The 23,964-nt window shown below is 37.7% G+C and overlaps 1 protein-coding gene across 27 annotated transcripts in view; it reads right to left on the bottom strand.

Annotated features, from left to right (window-relative positions):
• The window catches only part of CELF2 (CUGBP Elav-like family member 2), an 823,768-nt gene that overhangs the window by 219,853 nt on the left and 579,951 nt on the right, over positions 1-23,964 (bottom strand). For 7 of the 27 annotated variants that reach the window (XM_084784014.1, XM_084783996.1, XM_084783995.1 and 4 more), the window contains one exon: positions 6,775-6,846. The exons of the other annotated variants lie outside the window; for them this stretch is intronic. In XM_084784014.1, the coding sequence (XP_084640140.1) occupies positions 6,775-6,846 (72 nt within the window). The remainder of the gene's footprint in view (positions 1-6,774; positions 6,847-23,964) is intronic. 27 annotated transcript variants of the gene reach the window in all.

The raw sequence follows: 23,964 nt of genomic DNA, 5'->3' as shown, positions 1-23,964 counted from the left end.
CAGATCCCTAAGTATAAATCGTGTAAAGCCGCCTTAAACTGGGCACTGAAGTGGATGCCTTCACTTTCTTTGGACTCAGAAGTAGCAGAAAATAACAGAGGATAGAAATGGAAGCTTAAGATCTCCTATGGTAGAAAGATAGTCAAACACACAAAGTCCCTGAGAACCTTTGTGATGGCGGGGATATAAGACAGAAAGCTAAAACCGACAAAAGGTCTATATGCCCAGAAGTCACTCTCCCTCTATCTAGACAGCATTCCCTCAGATATCACGCTGAGTGTTTTCCTGCTCAGATATCATCTCTTTCCATTAAGATAATCAGAGTACAAGTGAGGACTATTTATTGTCCAGTTTATACTACTTTTCTCAGGCTTGATGAAAATATCTAATGCAAAACCTCTGGGAATTCTGCGTCCTTGTCCTCATTTCATAGTTATATTTTGAGACAAATGTTAGAAGAGTCAAGATGACTAAATTCTGGCTTCAAACATTCTCTCTGGGGTAAGCCTGTCTTTAACATGGGTCGTATCTGCTCAAAATGATTTTGGGAATGCTGGTGAGGGCTACATTGCCATACTCTTTGCAATGTGAATTCCTTGTACACAGTACCAAAGTCAACCAAAACAGTGAGTGGGATACTTACACAGCGCTGATTTGTTGGAGGGGGAGAGGGAGGCAGGGCGGGAACAGCCAGACACAAGTGCTGGAATAACATTCAGGATGTAATCTCAATTATAATAAATTGTAAAACGAAGAAAAATCTTTAAGTGAACAGGTATAATGCTAAGAGTAGGACTAAGTGTATAATATACAAAGAAGTAAAAAGAGACCTAATTTTTTAAAATTAAATTATATTTATTCATTTATCTGCACTGGAGGGAGCACACATGTGCCAAGGCATGTGTGTGGAGGTCAGGTCACTAGACAACCTGCAGAAGTCAGTCCTCTTATGAAACTGTACTCCACAACCAAACTAATTAGTTCAAGGCCACATAACCCCCCAAACTCCAAAAAAAAAAAAAAAAAAAAAAACCAGTCCAAATATCCAGAAATGAATTCCACCTGGACTATAGGAGGATTTCTGGTAGTCAGATAAAAACCAGCATTCCTCAGGAACTTATGAAGCCGGTTCCCCTAGGCCAAAAGAAGTCATTTCCCTGACCTCTGGGGACAAAGGGTTACCTGTGGCATCTATGAGTCTATCAAAGCACACGTTAGCCTCCAGGCTCCCTCAGTATCACAAGTACCTGCTACACATTTCAAACTCCATGCTAGCATCCTCGTCCTTCACGCCTCCTCCCCTACCCTAAACGCCCGCTAGCTCACAGGCTTCCGTCCCCCCCAGATACCTGTTCCCCTTGTAACCCTGCTGTTCCCGCTATGTTCTCTGTGTGCTCTTGTTTCTGCTACCGTGTTTTCTCTGTTCTCTACCTCCTGCTATTCTCCTATCTCTTGCAAATATCCCTATCCCTGGCCATGTCCAACCTACTTCTTGCTCTCTCTGCTCTAGACTGTTCCAGATACTGTGTATTTCTCTGTGTGTCTGTGTCTCTGTCTGTCTGTCTCCCCTCCCTCCCTCCCCCCTCTATGTGTGTATCTCATTTACAATAAAATCCCTCCCCTTACTTATACAATGAGTCAGTAATGTTGTCAGTTTATATCCTGGCAAAGCAATATTCAAACTCAAGCTGGCCCCAGAATGTGCGTTCTCAAACACTACTGTACAGAGAAAGAAATAGCTACTTGTACTTTTCATCTAGTGAAAGTTAGATGTCTTGACTAATTTGGACTTAGGACTTATTTATTTTATTATTATTATTATTATTATTATTATTATTATTATTATTATTATTATTATTATTGGTTTTTTGAGACAGGGTTTCTCTGTGTAGCCTTGACTGTCCTGGATTCACTTTGTAGTCCAGGCTAGCCTCGAACTCACAGCGATCCACCTGCCTCTGCCTCCCAAGTGCTGGGATTAAAGGCGTGCGCTACCACGCCCGGCTCCTTAGAACTTATTTATAACACATAACTCAAGTGGACATGCATTGAGATCAGTGTTTTAATTTTGAGAGTCATGAAATCAGAGTATTAAAATAAAGACGCTTAGCCCAAGTCCACCACAGCTAAATGAATGCCTTTGTTCTCGGATGTAGATCTAACGCACGGCTACAAGAGGCAGATGCTCCAATAGACACTGTTCATATTCCTCACCAAGCTGCGGGTGCCTGCTTGCACCAGTTATTGTCATTTAGAGAATTGAAAGAAAAACAAATATGACCATTATCACAACAAACCGAACATATACAATGTATAGTATTTAATATGTCTCATGATTTATAACAAACCTTTAGAGGAAAATAAGGTTCAGAGAAGTCAGATAACTTATATTTTGGTAAAAAGGCAGGCTTCCAACTCAGGTTTATCTAATTCACAAGATTATGCCTTTTAAAACTCTTTCTGTAATTAAAATGTAAAAAAAAAGGGTTAAAACGGCAATTTAAAAGGTATTTATTGCAAGTTGATACAATGTCAAAGGAGGTTGAAAAAGAAATAAATTACCTACCATGTATAAAATGGCATGAGGGCAAACATTACAACCAACTCTTACTAAGGAGCAGGTGCTCATAGATAAAAGTCAGTGGTTAGGGATAGCTGGGGTGAAGACCTAATACCAGTTATTAAAGAAAACACTGGAAAAAGGCAGGTTGTAGTCACACTGTGAGGTGCTCTAGCAATATGCTAAGAAGCTGAAACTGCATCCATTAGGCAAGAGTAAGACGCTGAAGACTTATGTATAAGAAATAATTTAGTGAATATTGGGTTTAGAAGAATCAGTGTGTTTGGGGAGACTGAGGCAGTTACTGCACTTACACAATTGAGGAGAGGGCCTGTCTGTGTATCATCAAGAGAAAGGTGCTAAATCTTTAAATTGTACTTAAGAAAGAAAAATGAACAGGGTTAGTGTTTAACTGTCAGGGGTGAAGGAAAGAAAGAGGTGAACCATGATTATGGTGCACGCTTGGGAGACTTTTGTTTTCTGTGGAGAAAACATGGTAAGCAGAGGAATTCCAAGTTTCATTTGCCACTTAAACTTCCTTGTCAACATACAAGTCCAATAAAAGGTAACTGTAACTCAAGCAAAAAATAAAACTTGTGATAAAGATGTAGAATTCAGTGTCATATGGGTATCTACAGATACTTAATGCAAGGAAGAAAATAGGGCTCAGAATTCAAGTTCATTGGAAGTAAAATACACATTCATATATGAAGACTTTTTATTATTATCCCAAATTCAGGCAGTTAAAATCTAGTTAAGCTGCCAGAAGAATCAGGTGTGTGCCTTTCCTTCAGTCTTTACTTACAGCAGAAGCTGTTTCAACAGAGAAAATGGAGTTGTCCTATAAAGAATTGCCTAGATATTTGTGATTTCTTAGTGTATACTAAAAAATAACAAGGTGATACTTTTTTCTTCTTTTAATTAAATATTTTAAGGCCAGCAGACTGGTAAAGGTATCTTGAATTCTACTGAAGTCCTATTTCTGTCCTGGATTAGCAGGTAGAGAAAACTAAACAGTGATTACTATTTTTAATACATTTCTGTGCATCTAATAGATTCACTGAATTATAATTTGGCCTAAAAATGAGAGTCAAATTCTGAAACTTCAATGTAGTATGTAAAATTGAACATTAGTCAGTCATAGTAGCTCTACCATAATAATTAGCTCAATAAAGACTCCTGATGCTCCTATGCACAGGGAAAAATTAAAAATACATTTTAAAATTTGGACTACAACTTTATTGTGAGAATTTGATGCTTTCCCCTGGGAAACATCTTTAAACTAGGATACCTCTGCTACAATGGCATTTTCTTGTCATTAGCCAAATTGTCAACAAAAACGAGTATCATTATAATGCCATATAAAACAGAAATGGGGCAGTAAACAACACTCACTTCCCACAGGGTAGTAGTAAAGCAAAATTGTTCCAGGCAAGGGAAAAATGATACTTGGAGTATAGAGGTTGGATTTTCTCCATCCATTAAATTATAGTGATAAAATGTATCTATCAGTAGTCTGTTAAGGTGCATCTTTGCTTATTTTCTATGACAAAATTTTAGATTATTGTGTTACCAACATGTGACTATGCATTTGACCATGCTGGAACTGGTAAAGAAAGTCACATATTTTATTATTCAGTTTGTTAGTTTCTTTGAGCTCTAAATGCTGTCTCGGCCTGCTCCTCAGTTTCTGGAAGATTCCTCTCTACCTCCTGTACAGACCCACTGTCATAGTCCCAAGTACATAAGTCATTAAACAATCTCACTCACTCCCATAACTTAAACAATTTTATGTACATGTAACTAATAGGTCTTTAACTCAGATATTTCTTATGATGCAGAGATCTGTGTATACTATTCACTATTGCATTTCCATTTGGATGTCTCAAATGTATGACAATTCTTTCTACACACTGTAGTAGATGTTTTTATTTTGATCCCAAGTGTAGGATGTAAAACAAATTTGTGTAAAGGTGTGTGATATTTTTCCACTAAGAGAAACAGGTGATGTTTGTCCACTAAAAAAGGAACCACCTCTTGCAGAGACATGGTATTTGCCAGTTGATAAACATCCTAATACAGACTCCAAGAGAAAATATATATTTGAGCCCAAAACAAGAGGCAGGACTTTTTGGCTTTTAGGTCTTGGCTGTTCATCATTCCACTTCAAGACGCTCCCAAAGAAAATTGTTCCAGAGAACGCTTTTGAGGTTATGGGTTCCAGATGCTGCTCCAGGTTTCAGTGGCTGTGGTGACAGTCACTTTTGTTGAATTGCGAATTTGCTGTTTAATGGGTCTGCTGTAATGCTGCCAACTACGCCAATAAAATAACTCCAAAAAATTAAGTCTAAAAAGGTCTACTTCTCCTGCTTCCATTAACATCTTGTCTTTCCTATCTAGGGTAGGTGGGTTGAAAGAGATATAAACATTAAAAAAAAACCCATATAAAATAGGTTTTTAAAAAGTTCAAAGCCTACAACACATCTAATCTTAAACGAAGCTATTCATTCAACCATTTCCTCTAAATCAAGCTTTCTTCCAGTGACAGTCTCTCTCTCATCACACCAGTCACTGAAGTGGACACAAACTCTGGAGTCATATACACTTTCCATCTCTCTCACTCACCATACTCAATCCAAATGAACCTTAAATACTCAAAAGATGTCTAGGGTTGAAAACAAATGCATTAGAAACAATCAAGCTTCACAGTTGTAACTAGAAAGAGTCAGAGGTATTTATTTAGTGAGCTATCTAGCTCTGCCTGGTGTTTCAACATTTAACCATCTGTATCCTACTCTGGATTTGGTTTTATTGACTGAGGTCTTCCAATTCATAGAATATAACCAAACAGCTGGCATATGATATTCACATTACAAACACAGAAGAAAGTTTGTTTTTCTTACCTGCCCTGAGGTGTATGCTCACTGGTTTGAATACTAAACATTTTTCTATGTTTTAAAAGTGCTTCATGTTACAAAGCACTATGGGAGCTCTTTCCTACCAAGAAAATCTGGTACATTATTACACTTATAAAATTCAATATTCAAATACTGGCAAGGGTGTGGAGAATAGAGGAGTGGTTAAATATCATTTTAAAAGTATAAATATGAAATTCACAGTTCTAATCTTTTCATTTTTCAGAAAACAATCTACTTATGAATAACATGTGTTGACTGTTTATAAAGAGCAAAACAAGTCATGTTTTCACAGAGTAGGAACAGTGAGTTTCTAATAACAGGAATAACTAGGTAACGTAGTAAGATCAGACTTCTTATATAAAGTGGTAGCAACTATTTTCCTAGGAATGACTCTCTAATTCATATAGTAGAAAGGAGAAATAAGTTACCTACAAAGAAAAGTCAAATATATAAAAACAACCTAGACATGCACTGGGTTGAGGAACAGTTTTACTTGATCACAAAGAACAATACAAACTTCTAGTATAATCAATCTCACTGTTACTAACTGGATTACAAGCAAGGCAGAAATAAAGGAAGATCTAGAATTCCAAGCCTATATGCTTATCCTCTTTCTCATCTTTCTCTGAAACATGTTTATCTTTCGTTTTTTTTTTTTAATGACTAAAAATCCAATGAAGAGAGAAAAAAACTGACCCCAAGACTATCTTAAATGAAAAATAAAATCTGGAGTGAAGATGTACCAGGATTTATTGAAAAACAGATTTTTCTCCTTCAAAAATGTTATTAAAATATGAATGCTTTTGTGAATTATTGCCAAATATATTTTATAAGCTCTCTGCTCCTCAGATGCACCACACTGCACAGTGTGATGGATGGGGGCTATTAGTCATTTCTACTGAGGAGTGGAATAATTCATGCAATCAACTGGTATTAACAGGTAATGGTATTCTACCAGCACATTCACTTCCTCATGAAGTCACAACTTCATGTAAGCCTTGTTTTCTCAGACAGCGTTCCTATTGCGTAGATTCTGAACGATGGGAGGAACTCACGCAGTGTAAGGTTGTCTGATGCCCCAGGAGGAAAATCTCACTTCTCTGGCCAACATTTTAACTGAAATTATCTCTGTATTTCTTGTAGCACATCCCTAATTGCCTTTCTGCCTGTTATCTGCATTTTAAACTGTTTTTAAAAATTCTTTTGGAGTCTACTCAAATTGAAGAGATAACAGAGTTATGAGGGAGTTGTCTACTCTCCCCTCGGCTCATAGCCCAGGAAGTATTAGCACCATACTCAGGGCAAGAGTCCATCAAGCCATCTGTCCAGCAGTCCATAGAGATCACAGAGAGGTTGAGAAGGAGGCCCCTGTTTATAGTAGAGAAAGAACAGATATTCTGTTTTAGATATGGCCCGTGTTGCTTTTGCACAGAATTAAGTATACTCTTATACATATTGTTACATTCAAAGTTTATCTTTTTTAAGGCTGATGTGATGGTTCAGCAGGTAAAGATGCTTGGCACAAAGCTTGACAACCTGAGCTCAAGTTCCAGGATCCACAGAGTGGAAGGAGAGAAAGGAATCCTATAAATGGTCCTCTGATTTCCATGTCTGTCATGGCATGCACTTGCTCTTGTACACACACACACACACACACACACACACACACACACACACACACACACACACCCACCACAAATTTTTTAAATGAATGTAAGTAACAGAGAAAAGTTTAAAGACTGTCTAAAATGAAAAAGAAAGGTAACCTGTAATAACTATTTTATTGAAAGGATGGGTAATGTCAATTTTTGCTATCTCCCTTTTTAGCTTCTTCCTAATGAATATTTCCTACTTACATGTCTCCTCTTCTGTGATGCTCTTTTCAATACTAGAGATCTTTTATTCCTCCCCCAGGACACTTGGGTTTGAATTGTTATCAAACTTGCCCTCACCCAAGAACAAACAGGCTGAGCAGGAGCAAGAATTAGACATTTACTTTTGAGTTGCGCTTGTAGCTAGACCGGAGTCTACTGTTCTCAGATGAACTAGAGAGAAAAGCAAATCGGCTCATGATCCTTCACAAAAACAAATGAAGATGGCTGAGACAGCTTGTCTCTGTTGATGGTAAGGAACATCTACTTATCAGCTTCTTTATCTCAGCTGTAACAGTCTTTTACTTGGTCTATGTGATCTAACATAGATTGTAAAAATGTGTTTCATCTGTCAAAAAGACAAAAACCTAAGCCTTCATTAACATGTCTTTCAATGATCCTAAATTTGTTTTTCTGGTTAGTATGTTGGATGCTGTGTCGTATCATGACCTTCAGTGAGTAACATGATATATCCAACTACAATAACTAGAGCACAGGATGAGAACCTAAAAGTCAGTGTTATATGATACCATACGTTAAGACTTTTACGTGGTCACATGGTGAATGCATTCTACCCTGGAAAGCCAGAGTGTGGGGAAGAAACCAACCTATAGCCAAGCTGAAAAGTCCTTGACTAGAAGTAATGATGGTGGCAATTTGCTAGTTGACCAGAAAGATCTACCATTTGAGAATATCCCTAGCAGAGAATTCAAAGTGTTAGGAAAATGAAAATTTGGACACTCAATGGGATCCTAAAACCAGGAATGAAAGAACAAGGTGGATACCACCTATCTACTTGGTCACAAAACCCAAGAGACAGCTGTTTGGCTCTCAGAGCCAAGGCATCGGACAGAGAGGTCACTAGAGGATACCTGCTCCTAACCTGGAACACTCCCCTCCCCTCCCCTAACATGGGCTCAGGGTTCAGGGTAAAGGAAACTGCAAAACTAGGAGTTAAGTGGCACTAGGTAAAGGAACTACCCCAAGAGGCCACTTAACTGGGTAGTTAGGTTTTTCTGTCATATTTTCACCTCATTTTTAACTATTAAAACCTTTCCCAAGTCAAAATAGTACATTAAATTTTTCTGCCCTTTTTCTAGGTATATCAAGTTTGGATAATACCATGAAAACTATACATGACCATGTAAGTCAAAGGGAAGATGCATAAATGTTTTCAAAGGCTGGTTTCTTTTATTAACCATTCAATGAAATATCTCTTCCAGCTGTAGCAAGAGGAAGTAAATGACAGTAACTTCTGAGCATGCAAAGGACATGACTGCTCCAAGGTATGGATAACATGAAGATTTTTTTTTCTTTGAGGTGAAGACCTTGCGATGCTGAGAGAGCCTGCATGCAGTTTGGTGTGTTCACAGGCACCTCAGTTAGCTATTAGTCCTGAGTTTCTTTTGGATCTGATAACCAGACAACATGCTATTGCCAGACAAAAGCAAAGATGTTAATTTTAAGAAAGTCACCAACTTTGATTACTACATTGGCCTATGTTTTGTGTGCACCAGTGTGTGTGTATGTTAGCGCCATTCTCTGAAGGAAAAGACTCTCAAAGCATTTTGCTAACAAGCACAGAAAGAAACGTCATTTTGTCTGTCTTCTACACAAACTATCATAGGAACACAGAGCAGGAGCAGTGATGACCTTTCGGCCTAATGAAAAATAAAAACAGAAAAATGGGCAAAAATATAACTTAAAATAATGAATGATTGGTGAAAATAATAAATTACCTCAAGATCAAAAGCAAAGAAAACCAAGCTATTATTCTACCAAAAATATCAAAATGTAATGGTACTGTTTTCACACATCATTATTTGCCATTTTTGAACACTAGACTGGACACAATAATTAATGTAGAAAACAGCACTCAATTAAAACAAAGCAATATTCCTTAAGGGATTTACATTAGAATTCTTACCAACTTCCCTATTCCAAATGTTTACACTATCTGATGGTTAAGACTCATCTGCCAGAAACATATTCTTCCTTATGAGGATGCAGTGTCCATGACACCCTGGCATAGACGCGTGGCCGGGATCTCTTCCCACAGTGCTTGTAATGCTTCCTATATTTTTTAAATTTTAAAAGTAAATCAGCCAGTGTGTTAACATATAGACTTGCTTTCTATATGTTGCTTTCTTTTTATTTTCCCCACTTTCAAAAAATGTTTTCAGAAAAAAAAAACCCTGTATTGTGGACCACGTCAATATTGAAAGACTAGAAAAACATTAAACTGTTTCAAGTCACCTTTTTAATTAAATACTCGTTCATTACAATAAGAACAAGGACAAAAAGAGAAACTAATTTCAGAAAACAATGTAGCTCTTTGCCCATAACTGGGTTTCATATCCTAGTAACTAGAATGTCTGAACTTACAGGTAACTCTGACAAACTTCTCTTACAAAGCTATGTCATAGAAATGATAGCGTTTTAGAAAAATACAAGCCTCATGTTTCTGAAGTTACATTCTGTTCTTGTCACCATTATGGACTGAGTATAAAGTTAACGCTCACAGTTCAATTCATTTTAGCCATTAGGCCTCCAGAAAGCTAATTTGCCATAAAGATAGGTTTCTAAAAATCTGTACAAATAAAGCCTTGCAACCCAGAAAACAGTTTTCCAAATTGGCCTGGCAAATGGAATCACTTCCCATACCACTTGGACACCCAGCCTCTGAGAACTCATATGGACTGTCATGCGATGGATCCAATCTCATCTGTAATATCATTAGCAGAAATGAACTGTAACCAATTGTAAGTGGCTACTAATTGCCCATGACAATAATGGAAAATACTGACTCAACATTAGAAGAGTTAATTTAGTCTCTCTGAGAGGAAGAGCTAAAGTCTGGGGCTATCATAATTATATCACAGGTGGGCTTTATCAGTCATTAATTTTGGGGTTCTAGCTGGAAAGTGCAGGTCAAGGAGGAGTAAGAGGCTGAGGTACAATGACAACCCCAGTCTCGTTAATAGAACTCTGGATTAAAAAGGACTGAAAATGCAGCTTGGACAACAAATGTAAAGAAAGTTGTTTTGGACGCTAGGAGTTTGCTCATCCAATGAAAGCACACCTGTGGCCCAAGCTTGATGATGTGAGTTTGATCCCTGGAACTAATGTAGAAAATCTGGATATACTTTTATAAGTTTGCAATCCCAATGCACTTATGAGGAAATAGGAGGTGGAGACAGGCAATTTTGGTAAAGTTCAAGGACCAGGTAACCTCGAGTCAAGTAGTAGAAACAAGATGGACAGTAGATGCCTTGACAAGGTGGAAGGCCAGGACAAAGCATAGCAGGTTACCCTTTGACCTTCATATGCATTCCGTGGCCTCCTGCACACATACGCATACAAAGCAAGCAAGCAAACAGACAAATAAACATTTCAAATGTCATTTTCTGATAAACTCAAAACCCCTAGGCTGTTGTTCATATGTAGAAATTATTGCTAATATGAAGTGTTCCTGAGGGTAGAGATGCAGCTCAGTGGTAGTGGGATCATCACTGCCATGGCCTTCAGCTTAATTCTCAGAAGGGATGAAAATGGCAAACATGGTAGGGACGATGATGATGACGATGATGAGGATGATGAGGATGACAGTGATAAAAATTTGACATATAGGAACACTACAGTACACTGCCTCCAATAAAAAGAAAGCATGCTCCTTGTAAGAGCTGGAATTTTCATATTTCCTCACAAACATACTTACCCAGTTTTAAAACAGCTAGAAACAGCACTGACAGAAAAGGCAGAGCACTGAGGTCTCTACCACATGTTTCTGGCCTCATTTCTTTTAAGTCCTGGTCATATGGGTCAGAATTTCCTCAAGCCTGAGAGATGCTGATTAACTTCTGTACTAGAGGCATTTTTCTTACAGACTTCATTCCTTTGCTTAACAGTTCCCCAGGGAAAAACAGGCCTTACTTCCATATCCCTTAGAGACCAGCAACTTCACTTAATGCCATCAAATGAGCTGACTATATGGCACCTGGTTAAAATAATGAAATCTGAATATGGGCAGGGCGAGTTAGCTTCCTAAAGTAATGTTATTTTAAGAAGCTAGTTAGGCAAAAAAGCATAATCAGCCTTATTCATAATAGCCAGAACATGGAAACAGCCTAAGTGTCCCTCAATAGAAGAATGGATAAGGAAACTGTGGTACATATACACTATGGAATACTATTCAGCTATTAAAAACAAGGAATTCCCGAAATTTGTGGATAAATGGATTGAGCTAGAAATGATCATAATGAGTGAGTTAACCCAGAAGCAGAAAGACTCAAATGGTATATACTCACTTATATCTGCATATTAGCCCAAGGGGCATGTCCCACGAAAGCCTTCACTTACCAGGAAACTGCGGCAGAGGGGAGGACATTCTAGTGGGACTCTAGATGAGAGAATCATGGGAGAATGGCAAAGTAGAAGGATCCAGAGGGTCCTAGAAGCCTACAAGTAGAACATTATGATAGGCAGATTTGGGCACAGGGGTCCCGCTCAAACTAAGGCACCAGCCAAGGACAATACAGGCGGTAAACCTTAAACCCCTACCCAGATCTAGCCAATGGACAGAACACTCTCCACAGTAGAGTGGAGAGTGGGATATTACTTTCTCACATACTCTGGTGCCTCAACTTTGACCATGTCCCCTGGAGGGGGAGACCTGGTGGCACTCAGAGGAAGGACAGCAGGTTACCAAGAAGAGACTTGATACCCTATGAACATATACAGAGGGAGGTAATCCCCCTCAGGAACAGTCATAGGGGAGGGGAATAAGGGGAAAATGGGAGGGAGGGAAGAATGGGAGGATACAAGGGATGGGATAACCATTGAGATGTAACAAGAATAAATTAATAAAGGAGAAAAAAATGAAAAAAAAAAGCATAATCAAATTTCAAACTCTGTGTAGGCTTCCCACATTCTCTGCCTCTCTATCTTTGTCTCTCTGCTTGTCTCTGCCTCTCTGTCTGTCTGTCTGTCTGTCTGTCTGTCTGTCTCTCTCTCTCTCTCTCTCTCTCTCTCTCTCTGTGTGTGTGTGTGTGTGTGTGTGTGTGTGTGTGTGTGTGTGTGTGTTTCCTCCTGAACTCATCCTACTTAAAAGAATGGATCACTGGTCTAAACAAAGTCATTGCTGACTACAATGCTGTTACTGTTGCACCTAACTCTTCAATTTCAAGAACCCCACTTTTCAATTAAACATTCAGAATTCTCTCCAGTGAGTTTATTGTGCTTTCTGAATATTATCACACACAATGCTTTAAATAAGGCATATATATATATATAAAATCAGACATAACTTACTCCCTATTTCCCAAAGGTTAAAAACAGAAAGCCTCTCATTTGAAGGGACTGCTATTTACTCTAAGTGTGCATTATAGTATTAGATAAAAATGTCTTAAGTTGCTGCATCTTTAAATACCTCCCCTCTGCATCATCAGAGTTAAGGTGCTCCACAGTCCACCTACTAACTGTTTTTACCTTTTCACTATTTATTTACTTCCTAAGTATCTACATCTGCTTCTGCCTATACTAGTCACTGAACCTCTTTCAGGAGCTCATGCAAGGCACTTTCTGTAAATGCTTTCCTAGCTCAGCTTCCGTGGTGTATGTTCTTTCAAGTATCCTGCTGTGTCTCTTGTCCTCCTTTGCTTGTTCTGAATATAGAAATGCCTAATGAGCTTTGCAGATCTTTAGCTGCCTTCTCTTGCCTTTACACACTCAATCCTTTAAAATGCACAGTCTCTAGACTGAAGTATTAACTCCGGTAGCTTTTAGTATACCTTTGCCCCTCCAAAATCCTACAGATATCTCAAACATGGCAAGTAAAAACCTCAAATAGTAAACTTTACGAATGCCAGCTGCCAACCTATGAAAAGGGGGAGATCTAATCTTTCCCTTTGAATCTAGGACAGTGTATGTATAATCTAGTCACCAGGTCCAGCACAGGACAGCTTTCTAGGAATCTCATACTGCACGTAGATATGTAAGTGGGAAAACATCCAGATCACCCAAGGATGCCAGTCTCAGGCATCTGAGCCATCATCAGTGATTTCAACAGATGCAGCTGAGGCTATAATACACCTTAGAGCAATACACTATGTCCTGACATGAAATTTTCAAGAAATGGTTAGCACGCTTAAGCTACCAAGTTTGAGGTGAACTGTTACACTACAGTCATTACTATTTTCAGTAAAATCACAAATTCTTTTTGGACCCTCCTGCAGTCCAGGAATTGGCTGTCTTCTATCCACTTACATGGGTAAGACAAGTCATCATTTCCCAAGGCAAAACAAAGAGAGCAGGAATCTGCACACTGATTCTGCTTCTAGCTTTGCTCTTTTAACTGACTCTGTACATCACTGAATCAATGTTTGTAAAATGCAGCCTCTACCATATGACTCCTCCACTACAGATCTCCAGCATCTATAAAGACAACCCCAAACTCTGCATCATACCAAGTGTTCTGATTTGGCTGACGGTTACATTTTGTTCTTCCCTTATAAAGCTGAGCCTCTGAGTCAATTGGTTTAGTTACCATCCTTATGGAAGGCCCTAACTTGTCCATACTTATACCTTGCTGATGCTGTTCATGTACGTTTCTCTCATACCATGGGTATTAATTTATGTTTTTAATGTAAAGCTCTGCTCTACGCAGATGTCCTCAGTGCTCATTACCTTCTCACACGCTTTACCTTTCATCTCATGTGAGTACTTTTATATTTTTCTCTCCTCTGTTGAACTGCAAAATTCATTAAAGACTCACACTGAATTTTTGAATCTCCCTAGCTCTTAATATATTGCTTTGCAAAGACACCATGAGAAAAAAAACCTAGTTTAAAAATTCTTCTACTTTAACATTTAACAAACATGAAAAATGTGCAAGGCCATGAAAAGTAGACCCCCTGAACTGCCTTCTTTGAAGTTCTGAAGAAGCAAAAACTAGTTTATTTTAGGTAGAGAAAATGTTAGAATAAAACTTGAAGTTTACAAACAAAACTTGAAGAAGAGGTTCTATCAAGGGATACAGTCAGTTAAAAGGTATGAATTATGACACAGTGTTTCTATAAGTATATGTTGTTGTGATTGGACAATTGCTACTAATGGAGCAATATTAAGATCCTATCATAAATGTGTGACATCTCATTTCACGCCCATATTATAAGCACTGGCATTTTTAGAAGAAAATGGACAGGATCAGTTTCTCGTTTATATGTTTACTGAGCCAGGTCCCAAGGGCAACTGAGATGCCCACAGAAAGGCATAGTTAGAGAAGAAAGGCATTACTACCAGCCTTCAGCGGAGCAATGTTAGCAAGAAATTGCAGGAGCACTCAACATATACCCATTTTTTTTTTGTCCTGCGAGTTTATAGTTATGTAACAGTCTGGTGTCACCCCTTAAAACAACAGACACAAAACCAAAGCCATTTAAGCACTTGCAGACAACCCAACTACACATGGAATCTCCCACCTACAAACCCTTCTACTGCTCATTCTGCTCGGTTTTTGAAGAACATCCTTGGGGTGCTCCACGTGCCGCATGCTATGTTTTATAAATTATCATACAATCCTGACACTTTTCTTCTGGGTACTCAATGACTGTGTTTTATTTTATATAATGGTATAGTAGGAGCCTCTAGAAAGTAGAGCTGCACAATCCCGTTATGTCCTGTGACCTAAACAAACTCGCACTGTAAAATGACAAAACAGAAGCTGCCGGATGTCTCCACTGAAATCTACCTAGTCTCCTGTCCTAAAACGTACCCTTGAACATCAATTTCTCCTGCAGCGTTGTGACACCCATCTTCCCCTGCCTCTTTAAAAGAGTAGAAACACCATTCACTGGAATTTATAGAAATGTATTTGTAAATGAAATTTTAGCTTCTTCTACCCATGCGAGAAGCTATTATCCATCCGTTATCTTTATGTGCATGATTAGGAATAATAGCTGATTTGTGAAGTTATCTATTACTGGAAATAATCAAGATTAATGAGCCCTGTGGCACTCGCTGAATGCCTCGAGAGATTTATTGCTCAGGCTATGCATTTCTCTTGTGTTGTTGTTGGTGCTGTCAGGCGCTTTTTCTATAAATGCAAATGGAGACATGGATTAATTGTAAAAGAGGAAAAAAGCTCTTTCAATGTTATCAAGTATTTTAGACTGTTCAATCACTGTTTTCACAATGCCACCATTTTATTTCATGTAATGATGTATTATCCTAAATCCTAATCTCCTCTAGATTTGCACAGAGAGTTTGTAGCTCTCACTCTCAGTGACAGAGGAAGCAGATACAAATGATAATGCTCAGTTAAGAATCTTGTCTCAAGTCAAAAGAGTTTAAAAGCAAAGGGGAAAAAATGGTTGCTATCACTGTGAATGCCAGAGGAGTTAAAATCACTTTCTTAACCAGGGAGATCCTGTTTTCTCCTCAATGGGACTGCCCTATAGTTGCAGGCCTATACAGATGGCAGCGCTGATGTACTTTCTTCTGAGTGTCTAGACTAATTCAGGGTAGTGCTATACTTTTCTGGAAACAGGACAGAGATACAGGATTCAAATGAAACTTCAGCAATGTGTAGCTAAATGATTTTGAAATTTTAATTTATTTTGTGTGCTATCATGCACCACAAGTGCCCCTAGTGCCCACGGGAGCCCGAAGAGGGGAAGGGATGCCCTAGGATTGGAGTCACAGACAGTTGTGAGCTGCCATATAGGTGCAGGCGTCCAAACCTGTGTCCTCTGAAAGAGCATTCAGGGTTCTTAACCACTGAGCTATCTCTCAAGCCCCTCTGTCTTTTTTATTTTACCAACTGCACAGTTAATATGAAATTACAAAACTGCTTTTGACACAGGAAATATGGAGAGATGAGAGCAAAATCTTCCCATGACCAGATTTCATTTTAAGGAAACAGAATTAAAACTCCAACTCAGATCACCTGCTGCGAATTCAAGCTCTGCAACACAGCCATATATGAATTTCAACAATTCATGTAAGCTCTTTGCATATTATGGTTCAAATGTAAATTGAGGAAAATGGCAATACTAATAACATAAAGACTCAACAAAAAATGCAGGTAAAAGTGCTATGGAGAACTTAAAAAATGGTGTAACTATTTTCCTCCAAAACAACTTGCGCGTCAAGATGTACTCAACGACCTCTTGTACTCCTACTTCATAGTGTTCTGAAGCACTAGCTCAAATGTTTACATCTATCTTGCCCAGTAGTCAAAACTGCTGTATTAAGCATGGGCATAAATTAGAAACTGAGAGACTTGGCTGTTAGACTCAGGTCAGCCATGAAGCAACAATATGATGTTGGCCAAAGCACTTTATTCTTTTTTGTCTGGTTTTGTTTTCTGTAATGAATAGGAAGATGACTTATAATGTCTTAAATGATAACATTACATAAAACTTTAGATTATACGTACTCTTTTATTAAACTTCAGGAAAGGAATATCATTATAACATAAAACCAATGAAGTTTACTCAAAATTTTGAGTTGTAAGAAAAAAAAAAGAATAAAGTTAGATTTGAGTATTTAGAAGATCATCGCGGTGAAGCCTGACAGGCTGTGATCATATGGTGGGGAGGAGGTCCCCTCTGTCACAGGCCTAGGGGAGGGGAATGGGGTGGAAGAGGGAGGGAGGGGGATGGGAAGAGACAAGTGAGGGGATAACAATTGGGATGTAATCTGAGTAAATTATTTAAAAAATAAAAATAAGAAGATCACTGCATTAGCTATTAGCAACAATAATGAGGCTACAGGGTGCTTAGCTGTAGAAAAAAATTTTCAGAAACCAAACCTTTTGCAAAATGCAATAATAGAAAAATATCACAACAGGATTCTCTTAATGGTCTAGAGCTTGCATTTCCATAATGATATCAACAGGATCACTGGGTTCACTTAAAAGCATATACACTTGATGACCTTAGTGTTTGCTGAGAGCAAGACGTTTTTGTTAGTGAAGAGGTCTGTTAATCTGTAGACTATAATTACCACTCTCTTGTCAGAATTTAGAATAAACTATTTTTTCTTCCGCCCCCCCCCATCGCAGATTTGTTTCTAATCATCAATAGGAACTAAGATTTCTCAACTAATGAAAAATTAGCTACTTTAAGTTACTGCTTAAGCAATACTTTTATTTTTAATACACAAGCAGACTGCTTGTGAATTTGAATGCATCATTTCATAGTTTCAATGTCCTAAAACCTACCCACGATTCTGACTGTAAATAGACTATCTTCTAAAGTCAAAGTCGAAGCTGTTGCCATTTCAACCTTTCCACATAACATTCACCTCTCCAGTAACGCTCCAGAACTTTCTACTTCTCATGAAGCATTTTGTACAGACTTACAAGTATACATTTTTTCAGTGAACACTAGAGAAATCTAAAGAACAGAGCTCATCACTAATCAAAGTTAACTAAATATATAGCAAAAAGATCCTACATTTGTGCATTCCATGTCTTTCCAACAAGAACTGAGCACATAGATAACCTCTTAACTACAACGTATCTGGCACACACCATCTACAAAAATTGTATTCAAATATGTTTTGGAATTGTTTTTACCTTTTTGGTTATAGCCAACTAGAGAACAGATTCTTTTGGGCTCCTGTTTTCTGGAGGCTAAAAAAAAAACTATTTAAATGATTATTTTTCTCTTGCCAAATAAAACCTGAAACAGACCACTGACAACCAGCAAGGCTGGATCTTCACAGTGGGTTAGAAACTGCTCTGGTTATCTTGAAGTCCATGCCCTAGTTCCAGAAAAGGACTAATAATACCAAAAAAATTGTTCATACTTTGGTTGAAGTTAGCAATGGGAAGCATGAGTGAAATATGTTTGCTGTATGGAAGCCTTCTTGAAAATGAAGGTAAATAAGTTTGCCCAGGTAAGTAGCAGAACCAAGAATCCAACTCAAGCTGTCAGAATCCCACATTTTATCTTAACCACTAAACTCTCTACTAAATGGGTAAAAAAATAATTACGTTTCTTCCCCATTTCAGAGAAGAGGGAGAGGATGTGGAGCAAGAAAGGAACAGGTAAAAGGGGAGGGAGGAGCTGTAGTTTTAGAAAGGAGACATGGTGGCCCTTAGCAAGAAAACTTTACCTAAAATGCAAGTGTTTTTTCCCCCTTATTCACAGTTTAGTTCTCTATCTGTTCACCACATTTATTATAGAAAGAAATACATATCGTAGTCACCAAACTACAGATAAGGCCAGCTGTCACTACCTTCTCCCACGAAATTCAACTACAAGTATCTTAAGAAGTCCTTCTTTAAAAAAAAAAAAGTCCTTCTTATATAAGTATTCACAGTAATGAGCCAAGAAGTTGAAATACCTTTTTGTTTCCCATGATTAAGAACCTACAAAATGGAAGCACCCCACCCCCCCTTGGGCATTTGTCAAGACAGTAATGTCCTCTTACTAGTTTGTGATTTTTCCCAATAGCAGTGTCAGCTGCCAACATATTCCATGGTATGAAACAGAGGGCCATTAAGTGCCCTGGTCTCACTGTCAGTCAGAAGAGAACAGAATCACAGCCAAAGAAAACAATGCGAACTGGGATCAAACCTGCTGTGAAGATTCATTCTCATGGCTATTTCATAAAGGAAGATGTATTTTTTAAAATAAATGAAAACTTCATCTTGCATCTATTCACTCTAATACTAAATAATTCACTGTTTGTTAACAGCTGGTAACCACACATAAAGAAATATCCACTGTGAACACACAAAGAATGTACATGCTCAGAGGTTTCACTCTTTCATCTTGTATGAATATCTAAAAGTCAGTGAATTCATTCCACCATACTCAGGCTGAGTATGATGGTGCATGCCTTTAATAGCATCACTTGGGAGGCAGAGGAAGGCAGATATGAGTTGGAAGCCAACCTGGGCTATGGAGTGAGTTTCAGGACAGCCAGGGATACACAGAAAAACCCCATCTCAAAAAAGAAACACACACACACACACACACACACCTAACTCATAAGTCATGGACCTATTAATAAATTGCCATGCACTCTGAAAGATGAAGGGAGTTTGGTTTTCTGCTTAAATCTGGAAACATAAAATACTGGCTCTTAAAATCTATAATCAGAAAAAAGACACAGTATATTTCGAAAAGGAAGTGATTTAAGGACTCCTTTAAGTAATTCCTTCCAATTTTAGATGAGAGAATGACAGCCAGGGAGGAATGGCCTACATGGTTACTCAGGTTCTCATAAAAAAGTGAACTATGTAGCTTAGGTTCTGTATCTTCCACACTGCATCGCACCAAGCTTTCACTCGTTGGGCAAACTACTACTCATAGGGCCCTGACTCTTTGTGTCAACCATCAAAACTTTTTTTGTTGAATAAATGGTTAAACTATTGGGAAACACAGAAAAATTATTGAAAACATAGCAAAAGAAAGATAATGCCTCTTTAACTATCCCACAGTGTTCATCCCTATTATTACAACAATGAAAGAAGGGAGTTCATTCAAAAGCTGCTATAGGCTTACTTTATAGAGTGATATCATTTTTTGCTCTATTTTGACGGTATTAAGATAGTTTTGGATTCTATAAGAGCACGTGGTAGGAGGCAAAGTGGAAACAGGAACACAGAAGGTGTAGTTTTCATATTCTCACCTACTCTGAGGTAAAATCTACAGTATAAAACTTATCCATGAAATACTGATCATGCTTTGACAAATGAGTCAATACTACAGAAACCTTTTCCTCCAGAGAAAGGGTTGTAAGATAGTCTCAGAATAAAGCTTGTTTTAGTTTCTATAAATCAGGAAGTATATGGAAGAAAACAGTGCAAAGTGGAGAAAGAGAATCCAGGAAAACTTCAGCAGTAAATGATCAGTGCATCCTTAAAGCTTTTCCATCTTAATAAATGGATTCTGAGCATGCTTAGTTGATACACGCTAGAAACCCGTTAGTGGTAAGTATCAGAGTGGGCAAGAAAAGATGTCAAGTGCTCCGACAAAAGAAGTCTATCCAAATTGCCATGCTATAGTTTTATCTATCCCGACCTGGATTCTCTATGAGAATCTTCACGTACCTTCCAAGATGTTAGAGCAATCACTCTCTTAGCTCCTTTGGCTCTAGTGGATGCTTAAGCCCATAATGCTAAAAGCAACAAGGGGACTACTGTGGTACTATCCCTATCTTTTGCAAGGAAAAATTCTATCATGAGTGCCAATGCTCCTTTTAATCCTTTACTCACCTTTTCTAAGTTAAATCATTCCATGTGTGGCTGAGATGTATTCTCAAGGAACTCTGTGCTTCTTTAATTGAATTTTAAGTATTACTCTCTATTGAGATTTAGGTACGGCCCTCAGGTTCCTTCACCATGCAAGTCTGTTTCAAATCTTCCACGAATAAAGCAGGAAATCACCACAAAAGTTACCTTATTAAAAGCATCTTACTTTCTAGTTGGGCTTCTGATGTGACAGCAGGACCTGCTTTATACTCGGCATTACGTTTTATAGAACCAGGTAAATTGTCGATGTTTCATTCTTTATTAAAGAAGTTATTACAAGTTTGATGTTGCCCCCTTTTCCCAAGCAAACATATCACAACTTAATAATTGTATGTGTATTAAAGGTTTAATTTGTATAAAATGGAGACTTAACCAACATTTCAGAAATTTAACTAAATACCTATTTCATCTCTCCAAGCCAACTTATAAACAGAAAATGGAAACACGCTAAAACAGCTCTAGCACATCCCTGAGAAGCGGAACTGGCTAAACTTAATTCTGACAACAAGCACAGATCAATTCACAGTTCATAAAATTTTCTTCTCATTAAATGGATATTAGGACTTTGATCCAAAGTAAAGATTGGCCTTGCAAACGCTTCCCACTGTCCAGAAGAGTGGCTTATCATGCAAAGTTTAAAATAAATCCTCAGATGACATTCTCTCTATAATGCACAATAGAAAAGGTCCTTTGATATCTGCGTCAGTACTATATGGAAAGTATATTCTCACACACTGAGTGTTGGGCAGAGGTTAAGGTAACGGCTAGTACATGTGGGAACTATCACATCTATTACTAGCTTTGGATGAAATTAAGTCAGTAATTAATTTACATGTTTAGATTCCCATGTAGTTGGTGAATATATTCTTGAGTAATCCTGAGAAAACTGCAAAATCCTTGCTTCTGAATTTCTGGAGGAAATAGTAACATCCACAACCAGCTAAACACAGGTGCCACCCAGAACCTTCTTCTGTGACCATTCATTCAGTAGCTAGCCACGCACTAAGTAGATTTCTAGGCACTAAGAAATTATGTGTTAATGACGTTAAAAGACTTGCAAATGGATACTTAAACAAAGATAAAGCCAAGTTAATAAAGGGAGTCAATATTTGGTCTACTATTTAATACATGTTCTCACTTAATGTTATGAGAAGTCTTTCTCCTCCCTCGTCCCTTTCTCCTGCCCCCCCTCCCCCATCCCCCAATTTCTTTATCTCTATCTCTCTAAGAAATTAAGGCTCCTAAGAGTTAAACTGATCACTCAGGATGACGATTACTACAAAATTCAACATTTAACTAGTGGCTATTAAAGGAAAGATTGTTTTCGCCCCACCAGGCTTTCACAAATAGGAGAAAAATGTTCAAAAACTGGAAAGCAATCTATTGTAATTTCATGGTTTAAGACAGACTCGTTTTTCTTAGTGTTGTGAGTATGCTAAGAGTAATACAAGTAGTCACCAACAAATACCAAAGTCATCTGTTTTATTACTAAATGCTTTGGTGTTCGCTTTGCAGTGTTGTAACTGTGATCATTACACAATGATACTGTTGGTGATAGCAAAGGCTAGCCCAAGGGTAAGGAATGAATCATAATTCCTCAATTATTAACTGCTGAATTATACTGGTGTAAAAGCGGCCCATATTTTATTTTCTCCACATTTTTACAGAGTTGACAGCTGAACTGCAACCTAAACATTAGGTACACCCTAAAAGCAAGTACTAGAAGCATATGTACACGGGGGGGGGGGGCACTTGGGGGGAAAGAAAGAGAGACGGAGGAAGGGAGGGTGAGTAAGCATACAGACAAATTATCTTTTAAAAGATTAGAGACTAGAAATAGAGAAAAGATAGTGTTATGCATTCAGTATATGAAGAACATATACTGCTGACCTACCTCAACTGTACAAACAAATAAAAAGATGAAACAATGTTTTAATCAATTATGAACAACTCTATTTTAATTCATGTGTTTGAAAATTTCTTTAATCATACCATATTTATATTAAATCTGGGGATGGCATAATTGTCCAAATGAAAAAAGAAAACTGATGCCCAAAAGCATCATTCTTCCAAGTAAATAACTGTTAGGCATCAAATATTTACAGTCTTTCCTTGAGTAGAACAAGATTGCATCATAAGCAAGATAACACAGAATTGATGTCTTGGTTTTACTTTTCTTTTTGCTCAAACTAAGAGACAGAACAATATATATTTCTATTCTCAGAAATGATCATTATTCCGGAAGGCTTGGTAATATAAATTATATACCCCATCTACTAGATCATTTACAGAGGGCTTGGAGTCTGAACACACTTTGGAGAATGGAAGACTTGGAGATCAGTGATACTCTCGACCAGGGCTTCTCAAGTAAAGCATACACTCATCAGCAGTAAAATCTGTAGAACCCAAGAGGGAGAAGCAGTGGACACTCATTTCCCATAGCACATATCTCTACACATTCTTCCTTTGACAACAGAAGGAAGGACAATTAGACAGAAACTAGAAAAATAAAAATTAACAGGAAAGACTGATGCTAAATGTGTTCTAAAAGCTCTGAAATTTATCTACTAGAATATGGAATTGCCCTCAAAAGAAAAGAATTCAGGGCTTAAGTGGCTACAATAGTAACTGTAGAAATAGGAAATTAACCTGACCAGGCAGAACGTGACCTATTCCAGTCTACCTAAAGGGCCACTTCCCCATTCTCACTTACATTCTTCATGCCCTGTGGTATGTTTTTCTTAAGGATTACTTTAGGCGTCAAAACTGCTCATATGTATATATATGTGTATATGTATGTATGTATATATATGACTGAAGATCTAAATCCTGACACAACAGGATCATGGACTTTGTTTTATAGATTTTCTTCTACTCATATAACAGTCTCCTGAGCTATGGAATGAGAGTTCATGAAAGTGAAATTAAATTTGTACTTATATGTATCATATGGTTATGATTATGAGAGAATTGGTCAATCTTTATCTGCCAAGAGATCCATGCCTTTATTTCAGTATATATCACAAAGCATTGGAATATTTAACATACTCAACAATAAACAACTAACCCTGAAACTAACTATATTCTAGTCCTAACTTGACATTTTATTGAAAACAAACAAACTAGCAGGTCCTTTTATGAGGCTCAGAAGACACTGTTTTCCAAAAGACAGAAGACCACTGAAATATCTAGTTATAAAAGCCTTATAAGACCTTACAATGGACTAATGAGAAGTGATTTACTTGCAACTATTTCAGATTTTTCCCGTGTAGTGCTTCCTTACTTATCTGATCATGGCTTAAAGGAAGAAAAAACATTGACAATAGCACTTAAAATTTTTTAATCAAA

This window comes from Acomys minous (genome assembly GCF_964271855.1).
Source record: "Acomys minous genome assembly, chromosome: 5".
Lineage (NCBI taxonomy): Eukaryota > Metazoa > Chordata > Mammalia > Rodentia > Muridae > Acomys > Acomys minous.
This window is presented reverse-complemented; position numbering and strand designations above follow the sequence as displayed.